Source organism: Lasiodiplodia theobromae, assembly GCF_012971845.1.
Source record: "Lasiodiplodia theobromae strain AM2As chromosome Unknown scaffold_31, whole genome shotgun sequence".
In the NCBI taxonomy this organism is placed as follows: domain Eukaryota; kingdom Fungi; phylum Ascomycota; class Dothideomycetes; order Botryosphaeriales; family Botryosphaeriaceae; genus Lasiodiplodia; species Lasiodiplodia theobromae.
This window is the reverse complement of record NW_023336510.1, coordinates 234150-251885: the sequence shown is the minus strand read 5'-3', so window position 1 is coordinate 251885 and position 17736 is coordinate 234150. Positions and strand designations below refer to the sequence as shown.

Below are 17736 nucleotides of genomic sequence, written 5' to 3'. Positions count from 1 at the left end.
TCTGTAACTGCGTTTTTGTCATGCGTTCGTCGAGACTTGTGAGAGAGCACATGAAGGCTGGGGCATCAAACCGGAATATACCCTTACTACTATACCCAGCCGTCTTTCGGAGAGATAGTTTTGATTCTTTTATTTCTTACAGGAACGTGGATATTTTCCTTTCGAGCCCGCTACTTCATACTTTTCAATCGGTGATTCATGTTCGTGGTAGGGATTCGTCCCATACTGCGAAGATTGTGTAGCGAAGCTTGCCTTCCATTCTTGTTTGATCGGACCCTGGTTACCTCAAGCCGCACAGCTTTAATATTTCCGCTCCACTACGTCTCATCTCACTGCCTTCACCTCTTCACTAACAACGTCGTCATGTCTTATGAACACATCACGCCGGTCGGCTTAGACACCATGTCTGAGCCAAACACTATGACCGAGCCAGACGTCACTATCAGGCCTGACATTACTATGGAACCGGACAGCACCATCGAGCCAGACGGCACCGTGGAACCGGACAGCTCTATGAAGCCGAACAACACTGTGGAACTGGACAGCTCTATGGAGCCGGACAGCGCGATCGAACCAGGCCCCATGGTCAACCCAGAAACAGCCGGTTCACCTCACGCGCAACACACATCCCCACCGTCATTCTAGTAAGATTTCGCATCAGCATCCACGCTGAATCGATAAGATCTGGGAGGTCAAATGCTGGCAATGCGCTCTGTCCAGTGATGGTTCTCTCAGCCATTCTGTTACCGCCGTCAAGCTTTTCTCAGGCCAGATCTTCACCGTGCACACCGATCTCCTCTGCTACTGGTCCCCAAAACTACGCGCGATGCTAGAGTACAAGACAGAAGAGCTCAAGCTCGACCTGGACGTTCAAGTTTTTCGAATCGTTCTACATTGGCTGTACACCAAGGAGATCCTGGGCCTCTGGGACCATCTTCAATCTTCCAGACCACTTCTCACGGTCCACTTGACTCATGGGGGTCAAGAAATCAAAGACCAAGAAGCGTATTACCGCCAGCAAGACTTGTATTATGCCGTGGAAACCTACATCTTCGCCACCACGTACGACATCAGAGTGCTACGGAACATGATCATGGACGAGATCTATCATTCTCCAACCTCGCACCTGGTCTCTTATGCAGTTGTGCTCAAGGCTTACCATCATCTACCACCAACCTCATCGCTTCTCACGTACTTCGTCGACGAATACGCGGAGTTCTATACAGAGGATCTGGATGAGCAAGTCGAGCTGGTTCTCCGCAAAAAACTGCCCAACGAATTCCTGGTGTCCTGGCTCTTGAAGAGTATGGACAGCGGCTTCAAAAAGAAAAAACGCACACTCGACAACTACATTGAGCCTACCTCATGGTAAAAGTGGCCTGGGAGACAAGTGAAAAAAGCAACAGAGAGGGTAGTCACGATAATGGCTTCACGACAGTGGGGAAAACCAGGGTCTACCAGTTCAGAGATTCGAGACTTCTCAGCATCAGAAGCTCATAGAAATGGGAGAACTCACTCAAGGGGGGACCAGACTGGGAGTTGGTGGATATATTTCTCGTGTGCAAACTTATATGCCAAATTATTAGTCCAGTCATGAATCTCTACCCTTTGCACTAGGAAATTGGAGGCCATCGCTCAAGACGGCTTGATTGTGGTGTGCGCGATTCTCGTAATGTCTTAATGAGGCGAGGACTGTTGGGGGCAGCTGCGCCTGGTGGCGCGCCTTCCTTATGTGAAGTTGGACCCTGAAATATGTCTGCCTTCGCTCGCCGCAGCCTGGCGGTAACCATCCACCTTGCAGCCCCAACCCGCAGCAAGAGGAGCGCCATAGCTGACAATGGCCAAGGGAAAAGCAACCGAGAAGCAAATCGCGTCGGAGCAGCCGCCGTCCTTCATGTACGCAGTCACTTTATGCACCGCCTTAGCTTACCGCGTCTTGCTTCCAGAGACTGTGCTGACAAGTTATAGCAATGGAACCCTGAGCAACGCAATTACATCGGTCTTCGTAGGACCTGGCAGAGAGAAGTTCGTTACTTACACCGACCTTCTCGGATACTGGTCACCCAGGATCGACGCTGTGTTTGACATGTTCGACTCCGAACATCTCATGCTTCCGACCGTCAGTCCTGCAGTTTTCCGTGTGTTCCTGGACTGGATGCGCTCCGATGGCGACCAATTGCCGCGATGGAGTGTGCGTCATCGCCATGATACACCCCGCGAACCCGTCAAAGTAGCCGACCACGAGGTCCTTGAGAACCCTGATGCCTACTACCGCTCGCAACCTGAGGCCGAGGCCCTGGAGTGCTATATCTTCGCCAACGAGTACAATATCCGCCAGTTCAAGAATGACCTCTTCGACAGCATCCTGGAGATGAACCCCGGTGGAAATCTTGTTCCTAGCTACAGCATCGTTCTCAGGGTCTGGGACGCGCTCGCGCCCTCTTCACCGATGCGCAAGTATCTCATCGATCTCTTCGCCCGCAACTGGACATATGAGACCGATATCGGAAACCGGGAGGAACTCATCCTGCGCAAGCAAGTTCCGGCTGCATTCTGGATTGACATTCTCACGTTGAGGGACAAGCACGGTGAGCTCGACGATTATCCGCCGTGGGAGGAAAACCTCTGCCAGTACCACGAGCACAGCGAGGAAGAAGCGCGCGCGTGCTACTGGCAGCATATCAACAATGGCGAGGGATATTGTACCGACTACACGGACGACGACGATGACGACTCGGCGATGGACGAGTACGAGTCGGACTTCATCGACGACGCAGAGTTCGATTCTGACGGGGCGCCGAAGCTTGGATCGCCGCATCTGGGAACGGATAGTGTGCAGGAGGACAATATGGAGCCGATGAAGATGGAGGCGGAATTGCAGCATGGATATGGTTCTTCTGACAGCATCGGAACCAGCGATTCTCTGACCCTTTGAGAACACATATCTGGACGAGAAGCAGAGCAACGGGAACCAAGGCCCAGCTCGTATATGGAGTGGAACTGTGGCTTATTCGCTTTACCGAGCTTCCAAGATACTGCGTTGAGTTTTGCTTCAAATCATGCCCAGTCCTAAGTAGTGTTTTCTTGCAGAAGATAGAAATCCCGACTTTCCCTTTGCCAAATTATCTTCGTGATCCTTGGGTGCTGCTCGAAGTAATCAGTCAGTGTCTTGCTCCGTGTTAATGAGGCACACCGCATCGTCACACGTAACGTCGAATTGTAAGTTATGCATTTACGTCCGGACGGTAACCTCAACCCTGCACATATGGGAGGGCGTATACAGTCGAGGGCGCGCAACTGACCTGCTTGATTCTCACGTTTCCTCCACTCCTCGAAAGGCGCAGGTCTGATTGTTCGCACCGACAATGTGTCGATTTTACACAAGAAACCGGCGTGGAAGCATTCTCTTGATTAAGTATTCCAAACATCAGTCGACCAGAAATCGAAACGAACCGCCTCCCCCAATAAAACGCCATCGCTCCCAATTCCGAATATCGATTGCATTCACGAACAGTATTAACAAAGCCTCGTCGCGCACTTTTCTACTGGCCGACGAAGAGAGAAGCCTGTATCAAGCCATCAGTTGCGGGATCTATGACTCGAGGACCAATTGAGAACTTACCGCCATCACGATGCAGCATATGCTGACATACGGACTCAGCCGTTCGCCTACCCGCGCGAATTTCCAAAATATTCCGAACACACTAGAAACGAGTATTTGGTCAGCCAATGTGCCACATGCATTATTTTTCCCCCCCTCTGCTCTGCGGACTTCCATTTGTGTTCCTTCTGCGCCACAATTTGTTTTGGAGCATGGCGAGTCGGGGGGAGAGAGCGCTGCGGAAGCATAGCGAAGATGCAGCGGAGGTAGGAGGTAAACCGGCAGACGGAGGGGAGAGCGAGGAAGATCCTTACCCGTCCTTGTTGCGGTCCATGATGCCGGGCGCGACGGCGTGCACGTAGGTGCTCGTGCAGATGAGGAGGAGGATGACGAGGAGGAGCGATTGGAAGTTGAAGAGGGCGGTCTGTTCCGAGGTTGCCCGCGCGCGGGCGCGGCGTGAGTGTCAGCGGGTGTGGCCTAGTGGGATCGCGGTGCGATGGAGTGGTGGGAGTTTGGAGGCGTACCATTTTGGCGCTTGTGTGAGGGTTGTTTGGTGAGGAGTCGGAGGGCAGGCGGAGGTCGCTGGGGCGAGTTGCGAGACTTTTGTTGGCGGTGGTGGTGGTGGGTGGAACGCGCGGAGCTCGAGCGTCGTTGGAGGTCGGGTGGTGGACGTGTTCGGTTTCCCTGGGAGCGCGGTGACGTTGGAGGGATGCGCTTGGGCGGGCGACAGGGACCATGTGCGAAGGCGCGCACTGGAAGTCGTGGCCGCGCCGACAACACCAGACGCAGTTGTCGCGAAACGAGGGAAATCACAAGAACCACACTGTGCTGTTTGGGTAAGCGAGGTGAGTGATGGGTTGCTAAATCTCCCTCAGACGCAAATTTTCATTCTGCGAAGCCTTCTAAAAACTCCTACTCGCCGATTCACGCATTTTGCTTGCCGCCTGCTCGTATGAGGTGTCTTTCATGCCTTTGCTTAGCATGGATAGGCATGCGCTGACTTCTGGAATTGCAACACAGGTCCTGACGGTACAAAGCTTGAGCATTCTCATGACTTTCTTCGCCTCCACCTGTGTCGGAATTTCACATCTGCATTTCAGTATCTCAGTAGAGCTCATTGATTGATCAGAATCTATAGAACCATGTGTGTATGCCTCTGAATTCCCCAGTCTTCGTCCCAAAATTTGTTTATCTGCCCGTGCTGCATCAATGCCGCAAGTAGACAAAGGGACCAAGACAAAGCCTTGTGCTGAAAATGAGAATCCTCCCTGAGAAAGTGGCATACCAAGCCAAAGAGAAGAAAACATGGGTCCAACAGTAGATCCGGCATGAACATGGATCCAGTGTGCAGGAATGTGAACCAACTTCCCTGCCGATATCAAACCTGTAATGTGCAGGAACCCCGTGATAATGACCCTCTCTGAGCCAAACCCAAACGCTAGGAACAGTGCTTGACGGAGACTCATCCAAAATGCCCCCACAGTTGGTAAAAGGAAGCGTGGCTTGTCGCCGACTTTCACTTCTCTTTGCGCGCAGCGGTATGAGCTTTAGCCGCATCCCCATGGCTCCGCGACGCCTTCTTCATTGACCCACGGAGTGTCGACCGTCTTGAGGTACGCCAGGTGCTTCTTCAGTGCCCTATTGCTCTCCTTGGTGACAAAGAAGTCCATGTCTCCGCCCGGGGCCCTGAACTTCTCCAACTCGGAGATGTCGAGCCAGTGGGTGCGCTTGCAGTCGACGTAGCAGATCTTGGGCATCGTCTTGTTGCGGCGCAACATCATAACGGGAAGGCCGTCGTGGCCGGCTGTGCGGCCGTCGTCCAGCAGGATGAACCATTCGCGGAACTTGGCGGGATTCGAGGAGCCGGCCCACTTCTGCACAGCCGTCTTGTTCTTCCAGGTCGTGAGGGTGATGACGTGGGCCTTGGTACCGTCCACTGCGAGGATCAGGCCTGGGTGACCGCGCCAAGATGTCTCGTCGTCCGGGTTCAACACGAAGACGATGCGACAAGGAGTGAGGTCGCGCATGTGGAGCTTCTTGCTCTTGTAGCGCGGGCGAAGCTCATCGGAGGAAGCTTGCTGAGGAGGTACAGAGCTGACAGAAGACTCGGAGAGTGAGGCAACGGTAGAAGCGTCGTCAGCAAAAGCCTCTGGCTGCCACACGGTGGCGAGATCCTCTTCGGTAACAGGCAGTGGCTGCCAAGTACTGGTGGCATCGTCTTCGGCAACAGCTTCAGGCTGGAAAGCGACGTGCGGGACAACCTCGATGGAGAGCTCTGGCTTTGAGGTAAGAGTTGAAACGTCTTCAGCGACGGCCGGAGCGGCAACAGAGGTGGGACTTGCGGAGCGGCTAGGAAGAGGAGCGGGCGCAGTGCCCTCGCCGCCAGAAACGTCCTCCTCATCGTTCTCCTCGTCGTCAAGGTTTGCGAGGACGGAGAATGGATTGGACACACAAGCCGACTGCGCACGGAAGGTGTTTTCTGCACTGCGCTGCGAGTTTGCCACGCCGTTACGACGCTTTCCACGCGTCGTGACCCAAGGCTGCGAATCCATGTCGTTTCCTGACCACTATGTTAGGACAGATGGGCTGAAACTGCAGTAAAAAGGTACTGCCAGTGTCTGAGACATACCAGGATGGCCGTCGGCCGGGCTGGAAGGCAGAGCTTGCTTGGTGGACGACATTGTGTCGGTGGAGGAGGAAGATCCGGGGTGTGGAGCGGCCGAGAATATCTGGAGGCATATCGCGCGAAGGCACCCGCTAAGCGAGCATGGACGCGTTTGCAGTGACGCGCCGGCGGCGGCGCGCTTGTTGTGACGCGCTTGCAGACAGCGTGTCTGCCTGGGCATAACAAATGCGAGCGTAGTCCGGTGCTGGCCCCTCAGACGCAGCGTCCGCTCTGAGAGCTCAGACAGAACAAATCACTTGATCGACCAGCAGCACTAAGACTATTAATTTCCCGGAACATAGTCCTACAAATATAGATTGCAAATGCTGGAACTGTTTCAAGGATTTGCGAAGTTCCGCGCCAGAGATTCCGATTATTTTGGGCTCTGAGCCTATCCGCCCTACCTTTAGCGCACCATGGCCAGAGTTCGAACTTGATCTCTTACCAATTCCATCACTTTAGATTCTCACCAACCGCATCAGTTCTACTATGGTATCCTTAGTACGATTTGCGGCCGCTGGGCGTTGTTGGTTTGGCAGGGCCCTAGCCGAAATGCTCTAACCAAATTGGGGAAATCTCTCATCTCTGTGCGAACGTCAGCCCATGAGTGGCAGAGCTATACACGACGCCACAGGACTCGAACTGATGCTTAGACAAAACAAACTGATTTGTATAACTCAGAACACGTGAATATTTGGATTGACCATCTGGAGAATGCCTCACGTGTCGCAAGTCGTTGTCCCGTCCGTATTCGATCCCAATCAGCTTGAATGTCTTTGCATCTGACGACTTCAGTCTTCATCGCACAATAAACCCCGAAGGAATTGTCAATTTACCTTATTTGATATTATAAGGTGATAAAGTACGATGAGTTGTCTTCGTGTAACTTAGAAAGGAAGCGTTTCGGAATATCGAATGGTTGCTGAAGGAATTTTCCAGCCGCTATGTGCGAGGAACGTATCTTCTGTCACCCACATTTCATCAAAGATGCACTAACACATGAATGGATGGCAAGCAAAAATCAAAAGGGACCTGTAGTGGCTTGGTGAAGTCACTGAAAGGACGAGCTTGTCGGTTCTACGTTGAATGGATATTTGTCAGACAAACAGCACTGACAGTTGGAAGGAGCGTCAATTCTGAGGCGATTCTGGCAGTGGATTTGTGACATTCGGCAGAAAACAAGAGCGAATTATGGAAAATCAGTTTGCGTAGCGGTAGGAGAACAATGAGAAGACCGCTCTTGATTTGGCTTGTGGAACGTTCTATGCTTCTATAAGTAGCAAGATTGTTGGCAGGTTTCTTTTCGCTTCTTTGATCAGCTATTCAGCATGAATAATCTACAATCGTGATAGGATTCTCTTTTACTATACATAACGTACAGCGGGACTTTAAGAGGGAAGACGGTGAGTTATGTGCCTGTTGTGCCTCTGGTGTTTACGTAGGTGCTTGGTCCACCGCTTAACACATTCACATCTACGTGGGCATAACACGTGCACTTCACTTGCGCCTGTGTACCGCAGCAACAACTTCGCTCCAATTTCCAGGGCTCGCCTGCAGACTTACTTCTCTACACCAGCCTCTCCACTTCCAAGTCTGGATTTCCTATCTCCATCGCCTTCGACGTACCAGCAAACCTTTCGAAAGGCTGCTTCACCGCATCAACTTCCATATAAGTCGCACCGAATCTCTTAAAGTAAGGCATTCAGACTACCACGGAAGCCGCGCTCTCGTGCTAATAGGTGGTGCCCGCAGCCAACTTTTCATCATGTCCAACAATATACCTTGGTCCAGAAGCAACGGAAAGACGACCACCGAACAATCTCTTTCGAGAAGCTGGTCTGCGAGGAAGAATATCGAGGTTAAGGCTTCATGGAGGCGAGACCAGAGCGGCGAGGAATTGCTCGCTGCCAAAAGCCAGAGCACGCAGTCGCCTTCAAAGAGAAGGCCATCGCCTGCCACCCACACTTCATGGACTAGGCAGAGTAATGAGTTGCCATCTACACCCAGCAAGCCTGTTGCCTCTTCGAATCTGCGTGGCCAATCGGGCTATGCTTTCGGCTTCCTCCCTCCGCCCGTTTCGTCGCACGCCGCTCGAAACGGACGCCAGCGGGACAGCCCCAAGGCCGCTTCCAAGGGAAGGCCTTTGGAGATCATGCCGACCAGACACCACCAGAGCCAAGACGCCACTCCAAGTCGTCGCCAGGCAAACATCAACTGGCGAAGCTCCATTAATCCCACACTCAACCCGCGACCGGATCTGCGCCCAGTAACACTCAGCCACAAAGCCCTCGTCCCGCAAGAACTCTTCCCCGGGCGCATAGTCCACATCAAGAGGGATCTCAGCCTTCCGGATAGCGAGCAGGGCTGGCGAAACCACCCAGCCGTCATCCTCAGCAGACAACCACGCGAACAACTCGTGGCGGTCGCGATGACGACCAGCTGGACAAACATCCAAGACGGAATGATCGGAAAGTTCATCGGCACGCAGCAACGCCTTGCCTACGAGCGATCCTTCTGCCGACTCGTCAGTCACTGTACTCTCGAAACACGTCTCGAGACACCGGCACACATACCAATCTTGCAGTACGAGGGCGCGGCGGTGTTTGTGCGGGATACGTATGTGGACTGTCGTGCTGTGAGGGTGGTAGAGGAGAGTGACCTGCATAAATATTACCGGCAGGGGACGAGGGAGGAGGCGTGGATGGATAGAGGGTCGTTTCGGAAGCTCAAAGAGCATTTCAAGATGCTGGCAACGATGGAGGATTTCCCGTGGGAGCCTACCGACCAATTGACGATTCGGACGTGGGCGCACGACGAGGTGGAGAAGGAGAGGGCGGTTGCGGAGCTTATCGCTGTGGGATTCCGGGTCGTGCTCTTCTTTGAGCAGCTTGCTGTCGTCTTGCTTGCTTGGCATGGTCCGATCTTCGACATGGGCGAGTTCGCTGGGGATTCTCGATATGAGGAGCTACTTCACTGTTTCCCAGATCAGGACTGAGGAAAGCGGCGTCTGGGACATGTGCTGGGAGCCTGACTCTGTGATTCTTCTTTGGCTTGTCATTATTTGCTATAGGAATGGGCTCAGGTTCTTTGATACGAAATACCATGTTAGCTTGATCTCCATTGTATCTTGTTTCCATGACAGAATCTCAACATAGCAGGGCAAAGCATGTCAGTAGCATTTCCAGCTGGCATCATGAAAAGCAGACTAGCCGCTTTCGGGCGAAGCATTTACAGAGGCATCTGGATGAATTCTGAGGTGGGCCGGAGGGGTCGGGCGACTGCATCGGCAGAAGATCTAGCTTTCCCGTGCCGCGACACTGCTTCCCTTCTTCCTTCCAGCCTCCGAGCAGAAGCCACGCCGCCGCCGCCACCACCGCCGACGACTTGAACTTTTCTCACTGTGACCCTTTCGCTCCAAGGTAACTTCGCAAATTGCTGGTCTCGCTTTTGGAGCGCTGCATATCGCTTGCGCCACGCGCTCTTCACCGCAAACTTCCGACTTTTCGCTGCCCGTCGTCGCTCTACACGCAAGACTTAGTCGCATCATCCGCTTGAGAAGTGGTACCATCAATCAGTTTGACTTTCCGTTGTCTTTGATCCAAGTATTTCTTCCTGGTTCTGTAAGTCTACGTGCAGTTTGCTTTATTAGCCCGTATCTACTAATCGTGCGGCGCCACGAATGGTAGATTTCGCCTCCATGGCTCCCGAATCGCCTTCTCCCAAATCTGCACGCAAGTCAAATACCGAGAATGGCGCACCGCCCAGCTCGTCGTCCTCATCGCCCGCCCTGAACAGGCACCACGATGGCAGCACTTCGTCCGGACGCCGTCCGATGATCGACTCATACCGACCACAACGCGAGCCGCACCGCGCTTCTCCGTCTCTTGGCCCTAGGCCTTTCGATAACTCTGAACGTCCTGCACTTGACTCGTACAGGTCAACTTCCTCGCGCATGGGTGGCTACGGTCCATCCAAGCGCAAGACGCAAGACTCGCCCTCAAGATCCTCCGACAGTGAGCCCAGCAGAAAGAAGCAGTACACAGGCAGAGAGACCAGGGAGACGAGTCCGCTCCCAGACCGCCTCCCGAGATATTCGCCCTCTTCCCCCACCGCTTCTCGCTCCAGACACGCGCAAGATGTGAGCTACCACAACGAAGCATACGCCGATGCCGCGCGCGGCAGGAGGGCTTCAGAACCGTCTCTCGCCGACACCTACCGTCGCCATCGACTCCGAAGCTTCCGCCCGAGAACGCCGTCGCCCACCAGAGTCACTGAAAGAAGCTTCCTGCCAGAGCGCCGTCGCGCCTACGACGACGGAACCGCCAGCCCGCAGCAGCCCCGTCGGTTCTCGCACCACTACCACTCCAGCCCTCGCAAGCGCTCGCCTCCTCCCCGCCGCCCATTCTCGCCGTCTGAGCCGGAGGCAGCGTCGTCGTCCAACTCCCCCGCCGCTCACAGCGACCCCGTCGTCCGCCGCGGAAGCGGTAGTGCCGTTGCCAACCCGAAACACCTCAACCCAAGCGAGTGCACCTCCGGCCGCTTCATCTGGGTCAAGCGGCTGCCAGGCGCCAACCCGGCGGCAGCGGCCGCCAGCATCGGACAGGGTTGGCGCTGCCACCCGGGCGTCATCGTCGACGAGGACGGCGCAGACCACGCGTACGTCGCGACGACGACCAGCTGGAAGGATTTCCGCGGCCTGCACAACAAGTTCAGCGGCGTCGCGCACGGGGACCGCCGGCTGGAGTTCGAGCGCTCCTTCTGCCTCGTCGTCGCCAACGCTGCTGTCTCCGCGAAGCGTCTGGCGAGCAACCCGGAGCACATACCTGTCGTGCGCATCGAGGGCGCGGAGGTGTTTGAGCAGGAGACGTATATTGATGGCCGGGCGGTGCGGAGGGTGAGGAAGGATGAGCTGTGCAAGTACATTAAGAAGGGGACGACGGAGGAGGCGTTCGTGACGGCCGAGTCGATGGAGGAGATGAAGGCGCATTTTCGCTACTTGGCGCGCGTGGGGAACTCGGTTTGGGACGTAAATGACGTGCGGGACTTGGAGGCGTGGGCCAGGTTCGATGCGGCGAAGGAGCGGCGGAAGAGGAAGCAGCAGCGAAAGGAGGAGAAGGAGGAGGGCGAGATTTCGGATCGGGAGAGGCGGTAGCTGGTTTTGGCTATGAGGCGCGCGTCTCTGGTGTCCACTGTCGCCCGCCTCTTTGGAGCTTGTTCTCATTTCTTCTCACGATGCGCTTGCCGCTTGGATTTTCGGCCTTAGATTTCTGTCTGGTTGCTCTCTGAAATTTGCACTCTCCTCCCTGTCGGGCAGCGCTATTTGCATAATGGAGTTGCAGGGGCTGTTTGATCTGGAGGCTTTGCTTCATTGACTAATTCGCATCTTTGCTTTTCTTGCGCGGTTGGCAATCTTGAACGTCGAGACACGCCTGAAATCTAGTTTCAACAGCGCGATTAGATACTTGCGTAATTTACTTCGTCTCCAAACACACTTGACAGCAGTCTTTGCTTCGCGCTAGAGAACAAACTGAAGATTTGATCTCTGCCAAGCCAAGTTTCCACGACTTGTTCACTATCATTGTCTTCTCGATCTGAAAACAAGGGCGTATGTTGTCGGGCTTGCCAAACAACACTCTTCTTGGGGTTGGAATGCATTAAATAGAGTCTATGGGCCTAGTAAATGAAGGAGAAACTGTCGTCTAGTATATATCTCCGAAAATTGGTCAATATGATGTTGCGCTTGAGCGGGATCCACCATGACTGAGTGCCTTCATTTCACGGTAGCACTGCTTCTCTCAAGATATATTCCTCTCTGCTACGTTATATTCCGACGCTCAAAGGGAAGAGCGATTATGAAATATCGCGAAGATGCATGGCATGCATCACAGCCCTCCCTTCATGTGCTGGGATCGTGAGGGTAAAGAAGTCACACATCTGCGCCAACCACCAAAGTTGTTGGGATGGCGCACCCGAGGACTGCGGGATGTGTTATAACAACGTCATCTGAACGTGTCCGCGCGCCCGGACTTCGCGCTGTAGCCGCTTTTCTGGCAGCGCCTCCAGGTCCTGCGGCAAATCTTCCACCCCGACACCACCCCAGGAATCTGTCCTTGCAAACCCGTGCAAGGACACTTTTGTGTCAGAGTCACCATGACCACCCGACAGCAATCTGATCTTGGCTGTCAACCGACTCGCCTGACTTCCTCCGGTTCATGCCAGAACCCTTTGGTCGACATGAACAACTCTTCAGCTGGTATGATTACACTGCTTCTTTGATCATGGTCGTAAGCATTTGCGCTTACGGATCTTAGCACCAGCAGAGTCGTCCAAAGGCCGCCAACTTGCGAATATATATAGCAATATCCACGTTTCGGAACAGCGACCCCTGCAAAACGAAGAAGCTGTTGGTGCGGAGAGGCCATTCGTCTCATATAATGGCGTCACGAATATTGTTCAACGCGCTCCCATCGATTGGACAGACCACAAGACGGCATCGCAGCAGCACCTACTCGATGGAAGGGTCTCCACTGCAAAGTTGGAGCTAGACCTGCAAAGTGCCGAGCCTGGAGTTTCTGACGACGTTTTGTGGGCTTCTTCAGGTCCCCAAGCCCCGCGACCTGAGAATCATGTCGTACCCAAACATCCAATTATTAGTCCTGGTATCCGTCCTACTCCTAGTCGCAGAGAAACCACCGAGGACCACACCACACTCGGCCTCCAGCAAGAAGTATATCCGCAAATTCATGACAGCCAAGGAGTCCACACCCATGGGACTTCTACAAAACACAAACTCTCTCCCACTACTCACCCTCACGGTCATCCAGAGTCTTGCTGGTTCAACATGCGCCCCGGGTTCACTCATCGTGAACCTTTTGACCTTGACTTCAACAAGGTGTACTTTGGAAAGGTCATACACATTGACAGGATCGAGGGACAGAACTGGACCGATCGTCCTGCAATCGTCACAGGCGTGAATATGACCTCGCGCCGCGTTCGAGTCTTCACCGTCTACTCGTTCACTGAAGCTGGCGGGTTGGAGAACAGGTATAACAGTCTTTACTACAAGAGCCAGGCACAGCGGGAGCATGATATGCGCAACTTCATACTCATAAGCAACCAGACGTCGGTCACTAGAGCTCATCTTGGAACGCCGGTGGTCCGCCTGCAGGGAGGCCAGATGGCTAAGAGCTGCTGGGTGAACACGGCAGAAGTCAGGGAGCTGTCGTTTGACAGGGTCTGCGCAGAGTCTGTTGGTCATGCGTTGAACGAAGTGCGGCTGCCGTTGGATCAGATGAAAATTCTCAAGACGCATGTTCGCTATCAGGGAAACAGTCTGTTTCCCTCGGAGGAGGCTGGCCGCCTGAAGCAGTATGATGGTTCGTGGGATGGTTTCAAGGACTATCAGAAGGAGGGTTCTGGAAGGATTAGGAATTAGGTCAATGATCCTGACATTGCAAAGGATAGTCAATATGTTGCTTAGTTAGGTTTCCTGTAAAGCGACTACACTCGCACCTATCAAGACAAATCGAGACATTGAAGCAACAATCCGTGATACTTTCTATGCCGTCATGATTGTCATATTTCCAAGAAATACAGCATGCGTCAGCTGATGGGGGCAGACTCTCATGGTGCACTGCGACGGCAGGTCGGAATAACCCAAGGCTAAAACACACGCGCCAAAGCCTGGCTCTACTAAACAACAGTGTCAAAGAAGCAGGTGCAAAAACAAACCACAAAGATCAGAAACAGGCATCAAACTGCAATGAGAACAAATTGAATCACTGGTCCACAAGATGAAGAATAGTATGAAAACCAGATTTTGCCACAGATTACAGGCTACAGAGACGCAAATTCGATGCTTTCCCTTTACCTCGTGTACGCAAGCGTGCTATTTGTTCAATAATCATGCGATGTGGTTTGAATCTAGCTTCCCCGTGAGCACATGGCCAGCCTTTGGCGTGGCATCCGATTGCCCCAGGAACGGTGGCGTTCCATGACTTTCTTGTTGGAGCGATTGCAAAGACCAGTCATGCTGCGGCGGACCACGGGCAATCCCGAAGGCCCAAGCGTGGGTGACTTCTTTTTTCAGCAGTGGAAACCAAAACAGCACTGCGAGTGAGCAAGCGCGTGGCACACTTATGGAAGATGCGCGGTGCGTATGGCACGCACGGTGGCCATGCCTGCTTGTGTTATCAGCTGCACTTGCCTGGCGCCGACCACCCCGGCTATTTAAGACGCCGCCAGCCTGGCCCCGACTAAAACCTTACACCCTCCCATCATCTATCCAGCGCAAGAAGCTTTCTGTTCACCCTACCGCACGACCTCCATACCAGCTTCGCACAGTCCCTTCGCTTCATACCCTCTCTTGTAAGCCCTCCGGCGCCTCATTGATCATGATGCCATTTAATATACAAACCCAGACCACTCTTAAACCAAGTGACCAGATAGGCACCATGTCTGGCCAGAACAGCCACAACCAGAACGAGCGCAACCCTGGCAATGATGAGTCTGCCCAGGGTGCACCCCACCGTAAGACGATTCCCAATCTCATGCTCACTCCAAGATATTCCGTTAACACTTCACTGCCAGAGATGAATCAGCGCGGCTCTGCCTTCTCTTCCTCTCTATTCAACCCCAACTACAGGGGCCCGCAAACCAGCATGAATGCGTCTGGTATGGCAAATCAGGCCCAGCCCTACAACACGCCTGTATATAACCAGGCCCCTGTGTATGTATATCAGTACTGCTGTCAATTGGGTCGCATTGCTAACCCCACAACTAGTTATGGACGTGGCTACCCCACTGGACGGGGTGGATACCAGGGTCGCAGTGCTCCCATGCCGCCTTACTCACACTCGCCCAACCCGCCCCCTCCTGGACATCATCAGCCTGGTTTCGCTGTCCAGCCTCATCGTCCGCCGTCCAGTCAGCAGCACCCTGGATCAGCAGCTAGCCACCCCGGCCCTGCTCGATTCCCGTCTCCTACACCTCGCCACCAGCCTGGCCTGCCGCCTGCCCGTCCGCCACCGGCAACCTCTCTTCCATCTCGTTCTACACATGCTGCTCGCCCCGCCGCTGCTGGCCGCGGCACCAGGTCTTCATCTAAGCCGTTTGGTGAGGATGACTTCCCGTCGCTGGGTAGTCAGCCCCAACGCCAGCCGCAGCAAGCTCGTCACCGCCAGCAGCTTGATGCTGAGGCTGAGCTTAGCGCCAGGATGGCTTCTTACTCGATTGAAGACCAGCCCAAGGGCGGTGCTGGTGGTCGCGGTGGCAGTGGCGGTCGTCCAAAGTTCGTGCCCTTCACGGACTACGACGTGAGCAGTGCCGCCCCTCAAGAGACCGGCCAGCAAAAGCCTAGCAGCAACGTCCTCCCTCCTCCCCGAACACGTCGCAACGAGGCTTTCCGCCTCCACATCTCTGACTGCTACCGTGGCAAGATCATCTTCATCGATGAACTCTCCGGCATCGACTATAGCAACCACCCTGCTATAGTCCGCTCCATTGACCATGCGACGAAGCAGATCCGGTTCTTCAAGAAGTCGTCATTCAAGGGCATTGGCGGCTTCTTGAACAAGTACGGCGAGTACGTGAACCAGTCGCAGAAGCGCTGGCACGAGAAGCAGTGGTTGCTTGTGGATGACGGCGTGACCAAGCCGCATCATGGCACTCCCCTTCTGAAGCTTGCCAATGGAGAGAAAATGCCGGAGAGGGGCAGTTATGTTGACATCCACGGAGAGTCAGAGCTGCACATTGACTACTTCTCGAAGTACTCGAGATACGGCGTCTTCCCAGACATCTACTTGCCGGAGGACCAGATGAGGCAGCTGGAAGAGTACTCAGAGTGGTACTTGGAGAAGGACGAGGAGTACAGGGCGGCGGAGGAGAGGAAGAAGAGACAGAGGTGGCAGATGGACGGATCGGCCGATGTGGACGTCGGCGATGTCTACGAGGACTCCGAGAACGAGGCTGATGGCGAGTAGGTGGTCGCTCGCTATACTATAGATAGAAATTGCGATTGGAGAGTGCGTGAAAAGGCGTACCTGCTAGCTAGACCGAAAATTCTATGCTTGTCTCAGACGTTCGATGTTTGCCGTTCAGTGATTGCCACTCGCGTCCACAGCGCGTTTTCCGACCGCGCCTCTCCAGCTCGCACCAACCCACGGACAACAAGCAGCACTTTGCCGACGACATCGCCTTTCAATTAGCCTTAGTCGCCAGCGCTGCGAACTAACCTTCCCTTCCTTCGAGCCCACTTTCGCTTCCTCCTCATCCGATCCGATACCCATTCCCCGATATTCACCATGGAGCGCCCTGACAAGCGAAAGACGCCGCCAGAGGTTGAAGATTCCACTCAAGGTAAGTTCCAGAACCCGCGGCTCAGCCCCAGTATTTTGGGTACGTTGCTATCTAATGCTCCAGAATCTCCTCACAGCGTAAGCCCGCATGCTCCTTACAAAGACTTCCCGGTTTGACGCTGTACAGAGACAGCAATCCACCGGCGCCGCCGACGTTTCCAATTCCCGGCCATACCAACGCGTCTCCAGAGCCCAGCCAGTCCCTTCCCAAGCGCCCACGCACCACCGCCTACATCTCCACCACTTCGACCGCGGCATTCATGCCACTGCCAGCGCTGCCGCCGCGCACAATCTCTACAATCCCCAGCCAAACCGCCATCGCCAGCATCCCGCGGCCCGCCTCTCTCCCCGCGCGTCCATCCACCATCGTCCCTCCCCACAACCAACAACTCCCTGCAAGCCAGGTCCCAAGCCAACTCCCAAGCAACGGCGTCATCCCGCTCCCGCCGTCCCAGCGCCTCATCCCCCGCAACAGCGACAGCGACGACGCGCGCCCCGCCTTCCCGGAGTTCCACGCCGACAAGCTCTCCATCCGCGACATCGTGCCGGGGCTCCTCGCGCACCTGCCCTGGAACGGAGCCAGCTGGTCGCGGCACCCGGTGCTGGTGCTATCCTTCCACCCGGCGACGGGCTACGCCAACTGCCTGAAGGCGACATCGTTCCAGGACCGGCCCGGCGCCATCGCGGCCAAGGTCGCCGAGTTCGAGACGCAGGAAGATAGAGACAGGTTCCTCGCCGGCTTCGTGCTGGTCGAGGACGCCGCCGGGACGCCGCCGCATAATAGTTATCCCGTGCTGAGGTTGGAGGAGGGCTGGTTGGTTAAGACGACGTATGTGGATGTGAGGAGGGGGTCGATGGAGTGCGTGCACTTTTCTGAGTTGAGGAGGTTGAGGAGTGGGGGGGTTTTCTTGACGCCCAGGGTTAGGAGGGCGGATGTCGAGGCGTTGAGGCTGGATTTGGCTAATGGGAGGTATGCTTGAGTGTGGAGCTGGCGGGTTCATGGGGGGTTTGAGGAATACGTGTGGGGGTATTATTGCTCAGTGACGAGGTATTACTGCACAGCCAGAGACTGGGAAGATTGGACCAAATTTCAGAGGCCTGGAATCTCACTGTGA

The 17736-nt window shown here is 54.6% G+C and overlaps 9 protein-coding genes across 9 annotated transcripts; 7 read left to right on the top strand and 2 right to left on the bottom strand.

Moving 5' to 3' along the window:
• Positions 1-363: 363 nt before the first annotated feature.
• On the top strand, positions 364-1372 carry LTHEOB_9339 (uncharacterized protein; the record flags this gene model as incomplete). Its single annotated transcript, XM_035518916.1, has 2 exons — positions 364-585; positions 683-1372. The coding sequence occupies 2 exons, from the start codon at positions 364-366 to the stop codon at positions 1370-1372; spliced, it is 912 nt and encodes a 303-aa protein (XP_035368944.1).
• A 465-nt stretch (positions 1373-1837) lies between these two features.
• On the top strand, positions 1838-2935 carry LTHEOB_9338 (uncharacterized protein; the record flags this gene model as incomplete). The annotated part of the gene is made up of 2 exons (XM_035518915.1): positions 1838-1896; positions 1969-2935. 2 exons carry the CDS (start codon positions 1838-1840, stop codon positions 2933-2935), a joined length of 1026 nt encoding a protein of 341 aa, XP_035368943.1.
• A 607-nt stretch (positions 2936-3542) lies between these two features.
• On the bottom strand, positions 3543-4338 carry LTHEOB_9337 (uncharacterized protein; the record flags this gene model as incomplete). Its single annotated transcript, XM_035518914.1, has 4 exons — positions 3543-3566; positions 3623-3704; positions 3916-4025; positions 4126-4338. The coding sequence occupies 4 exons, from the start codon at positions 4336-4338 to the stop codon at positions 3543-3545; spliced, it is 429 nt and encodes a 142-aa protein (XP_035368942.1).
• An 810-nt stretch (positions 4339-5148) lies between these two features.
• LTHEOB_9336 (uncharacterized protein) lies at positions 5149-6282 on the bottom strand (the record flags this gene model as incomplete). Its single annotated transcript, XM_035518913.1, has 2 exons — positions 5149-6161; positions 6231-6282. The coding sequence occupies 2 exons, from the start codon at positions 6280-6282 to the stop codon at positions 5149-5151; spliced, it is 1065 nt and encodes a 354-aa protein (XP_035368941.1).
• Positions 6283-8031: 1749 nt separating this feature from the next.
• On the top strand, positions 8032-9261 carry LTHEOB_9335 (uncharacterized protein; the record flags this gene model as incomplete). The annotated part of the gene is made up of 1 exon (XM_035518912.1): positions 8032-9261. One exon carries the CDS (start codon positions 8032-8034, stop codon positions 9259-9261), a length of 1230 nt encoding a protein of 409 aa, XP_035368940.1.
• A 702-nt stretch (positions 9262-9963) lies between these two features.
• On the top strand, positions 9964-11418 carry LTHEOB_9334 (uncharacterized protein; the record flags this gene model as incomplete). The annotated part of the gene is made up of 1 exon (XM_035518911.1): positions 9964-11418. One exon carries the CDS (start codon positions 9964-9966, stop codon positions 11416-11418), a length of 1455 nt encoding a protein of 484 aa, XP_035368939.1.
• A 1689-nt stretch (positions 11419-13107) lies between these two features.
• LTHEOB_9333 (uncharacterized protein) lies at positions 13108-13701 on the top strand (the record flags this gene model as incomplete). Its single annotated transcript, XM_035518910.1, has 1 exon — positions 13108-13701. The coding sequence occupies one exon, from the start codon at positions 13108-13110 to the stop codon at positions 13699-13701; it is 594 nt and encodes a 197-aa protein (XP_035368938.1).
• A 1018-nt stretch (positions 13702-14719) lies between these two features.
• LTHEOB_9332 (uncharacterized protein) lies at positions 14720-16246 on the top strand (the record flags this gene model as incomplete). Its single annotated transcript, XM_035518909.1, has 3 exons — positions 14720-14795; positions 14856-14994; positions 15049-16246. The coding sequence occupies 3 exons, from the start codon at positions 14720-14722 to the stop codon at positions 16244-16246; spliced, it is 1413 nt and encodes a 470-aa protein (XP_035368937.1).
• Positions 16247-16567: 321 nt separating this feature from the next.
• On the top strand, positions 16568-17601 carry LTHEOB_9331 (uncharacterized protein; the record flags this gene model as incomplete). The annotated part of the gene is made up of 2 exons (XM_035518908.1): positions 16568-16661; positions 16811-17601. 2 exons carry the CDS (start codon positions 16568-16570, stop codon positions 17599-17601), a joined length of 885 nt encoding a protein of 294 aa, XP_035368936.1.
• Positions 17602-17736: the final 135 nt, after the last annotated feature.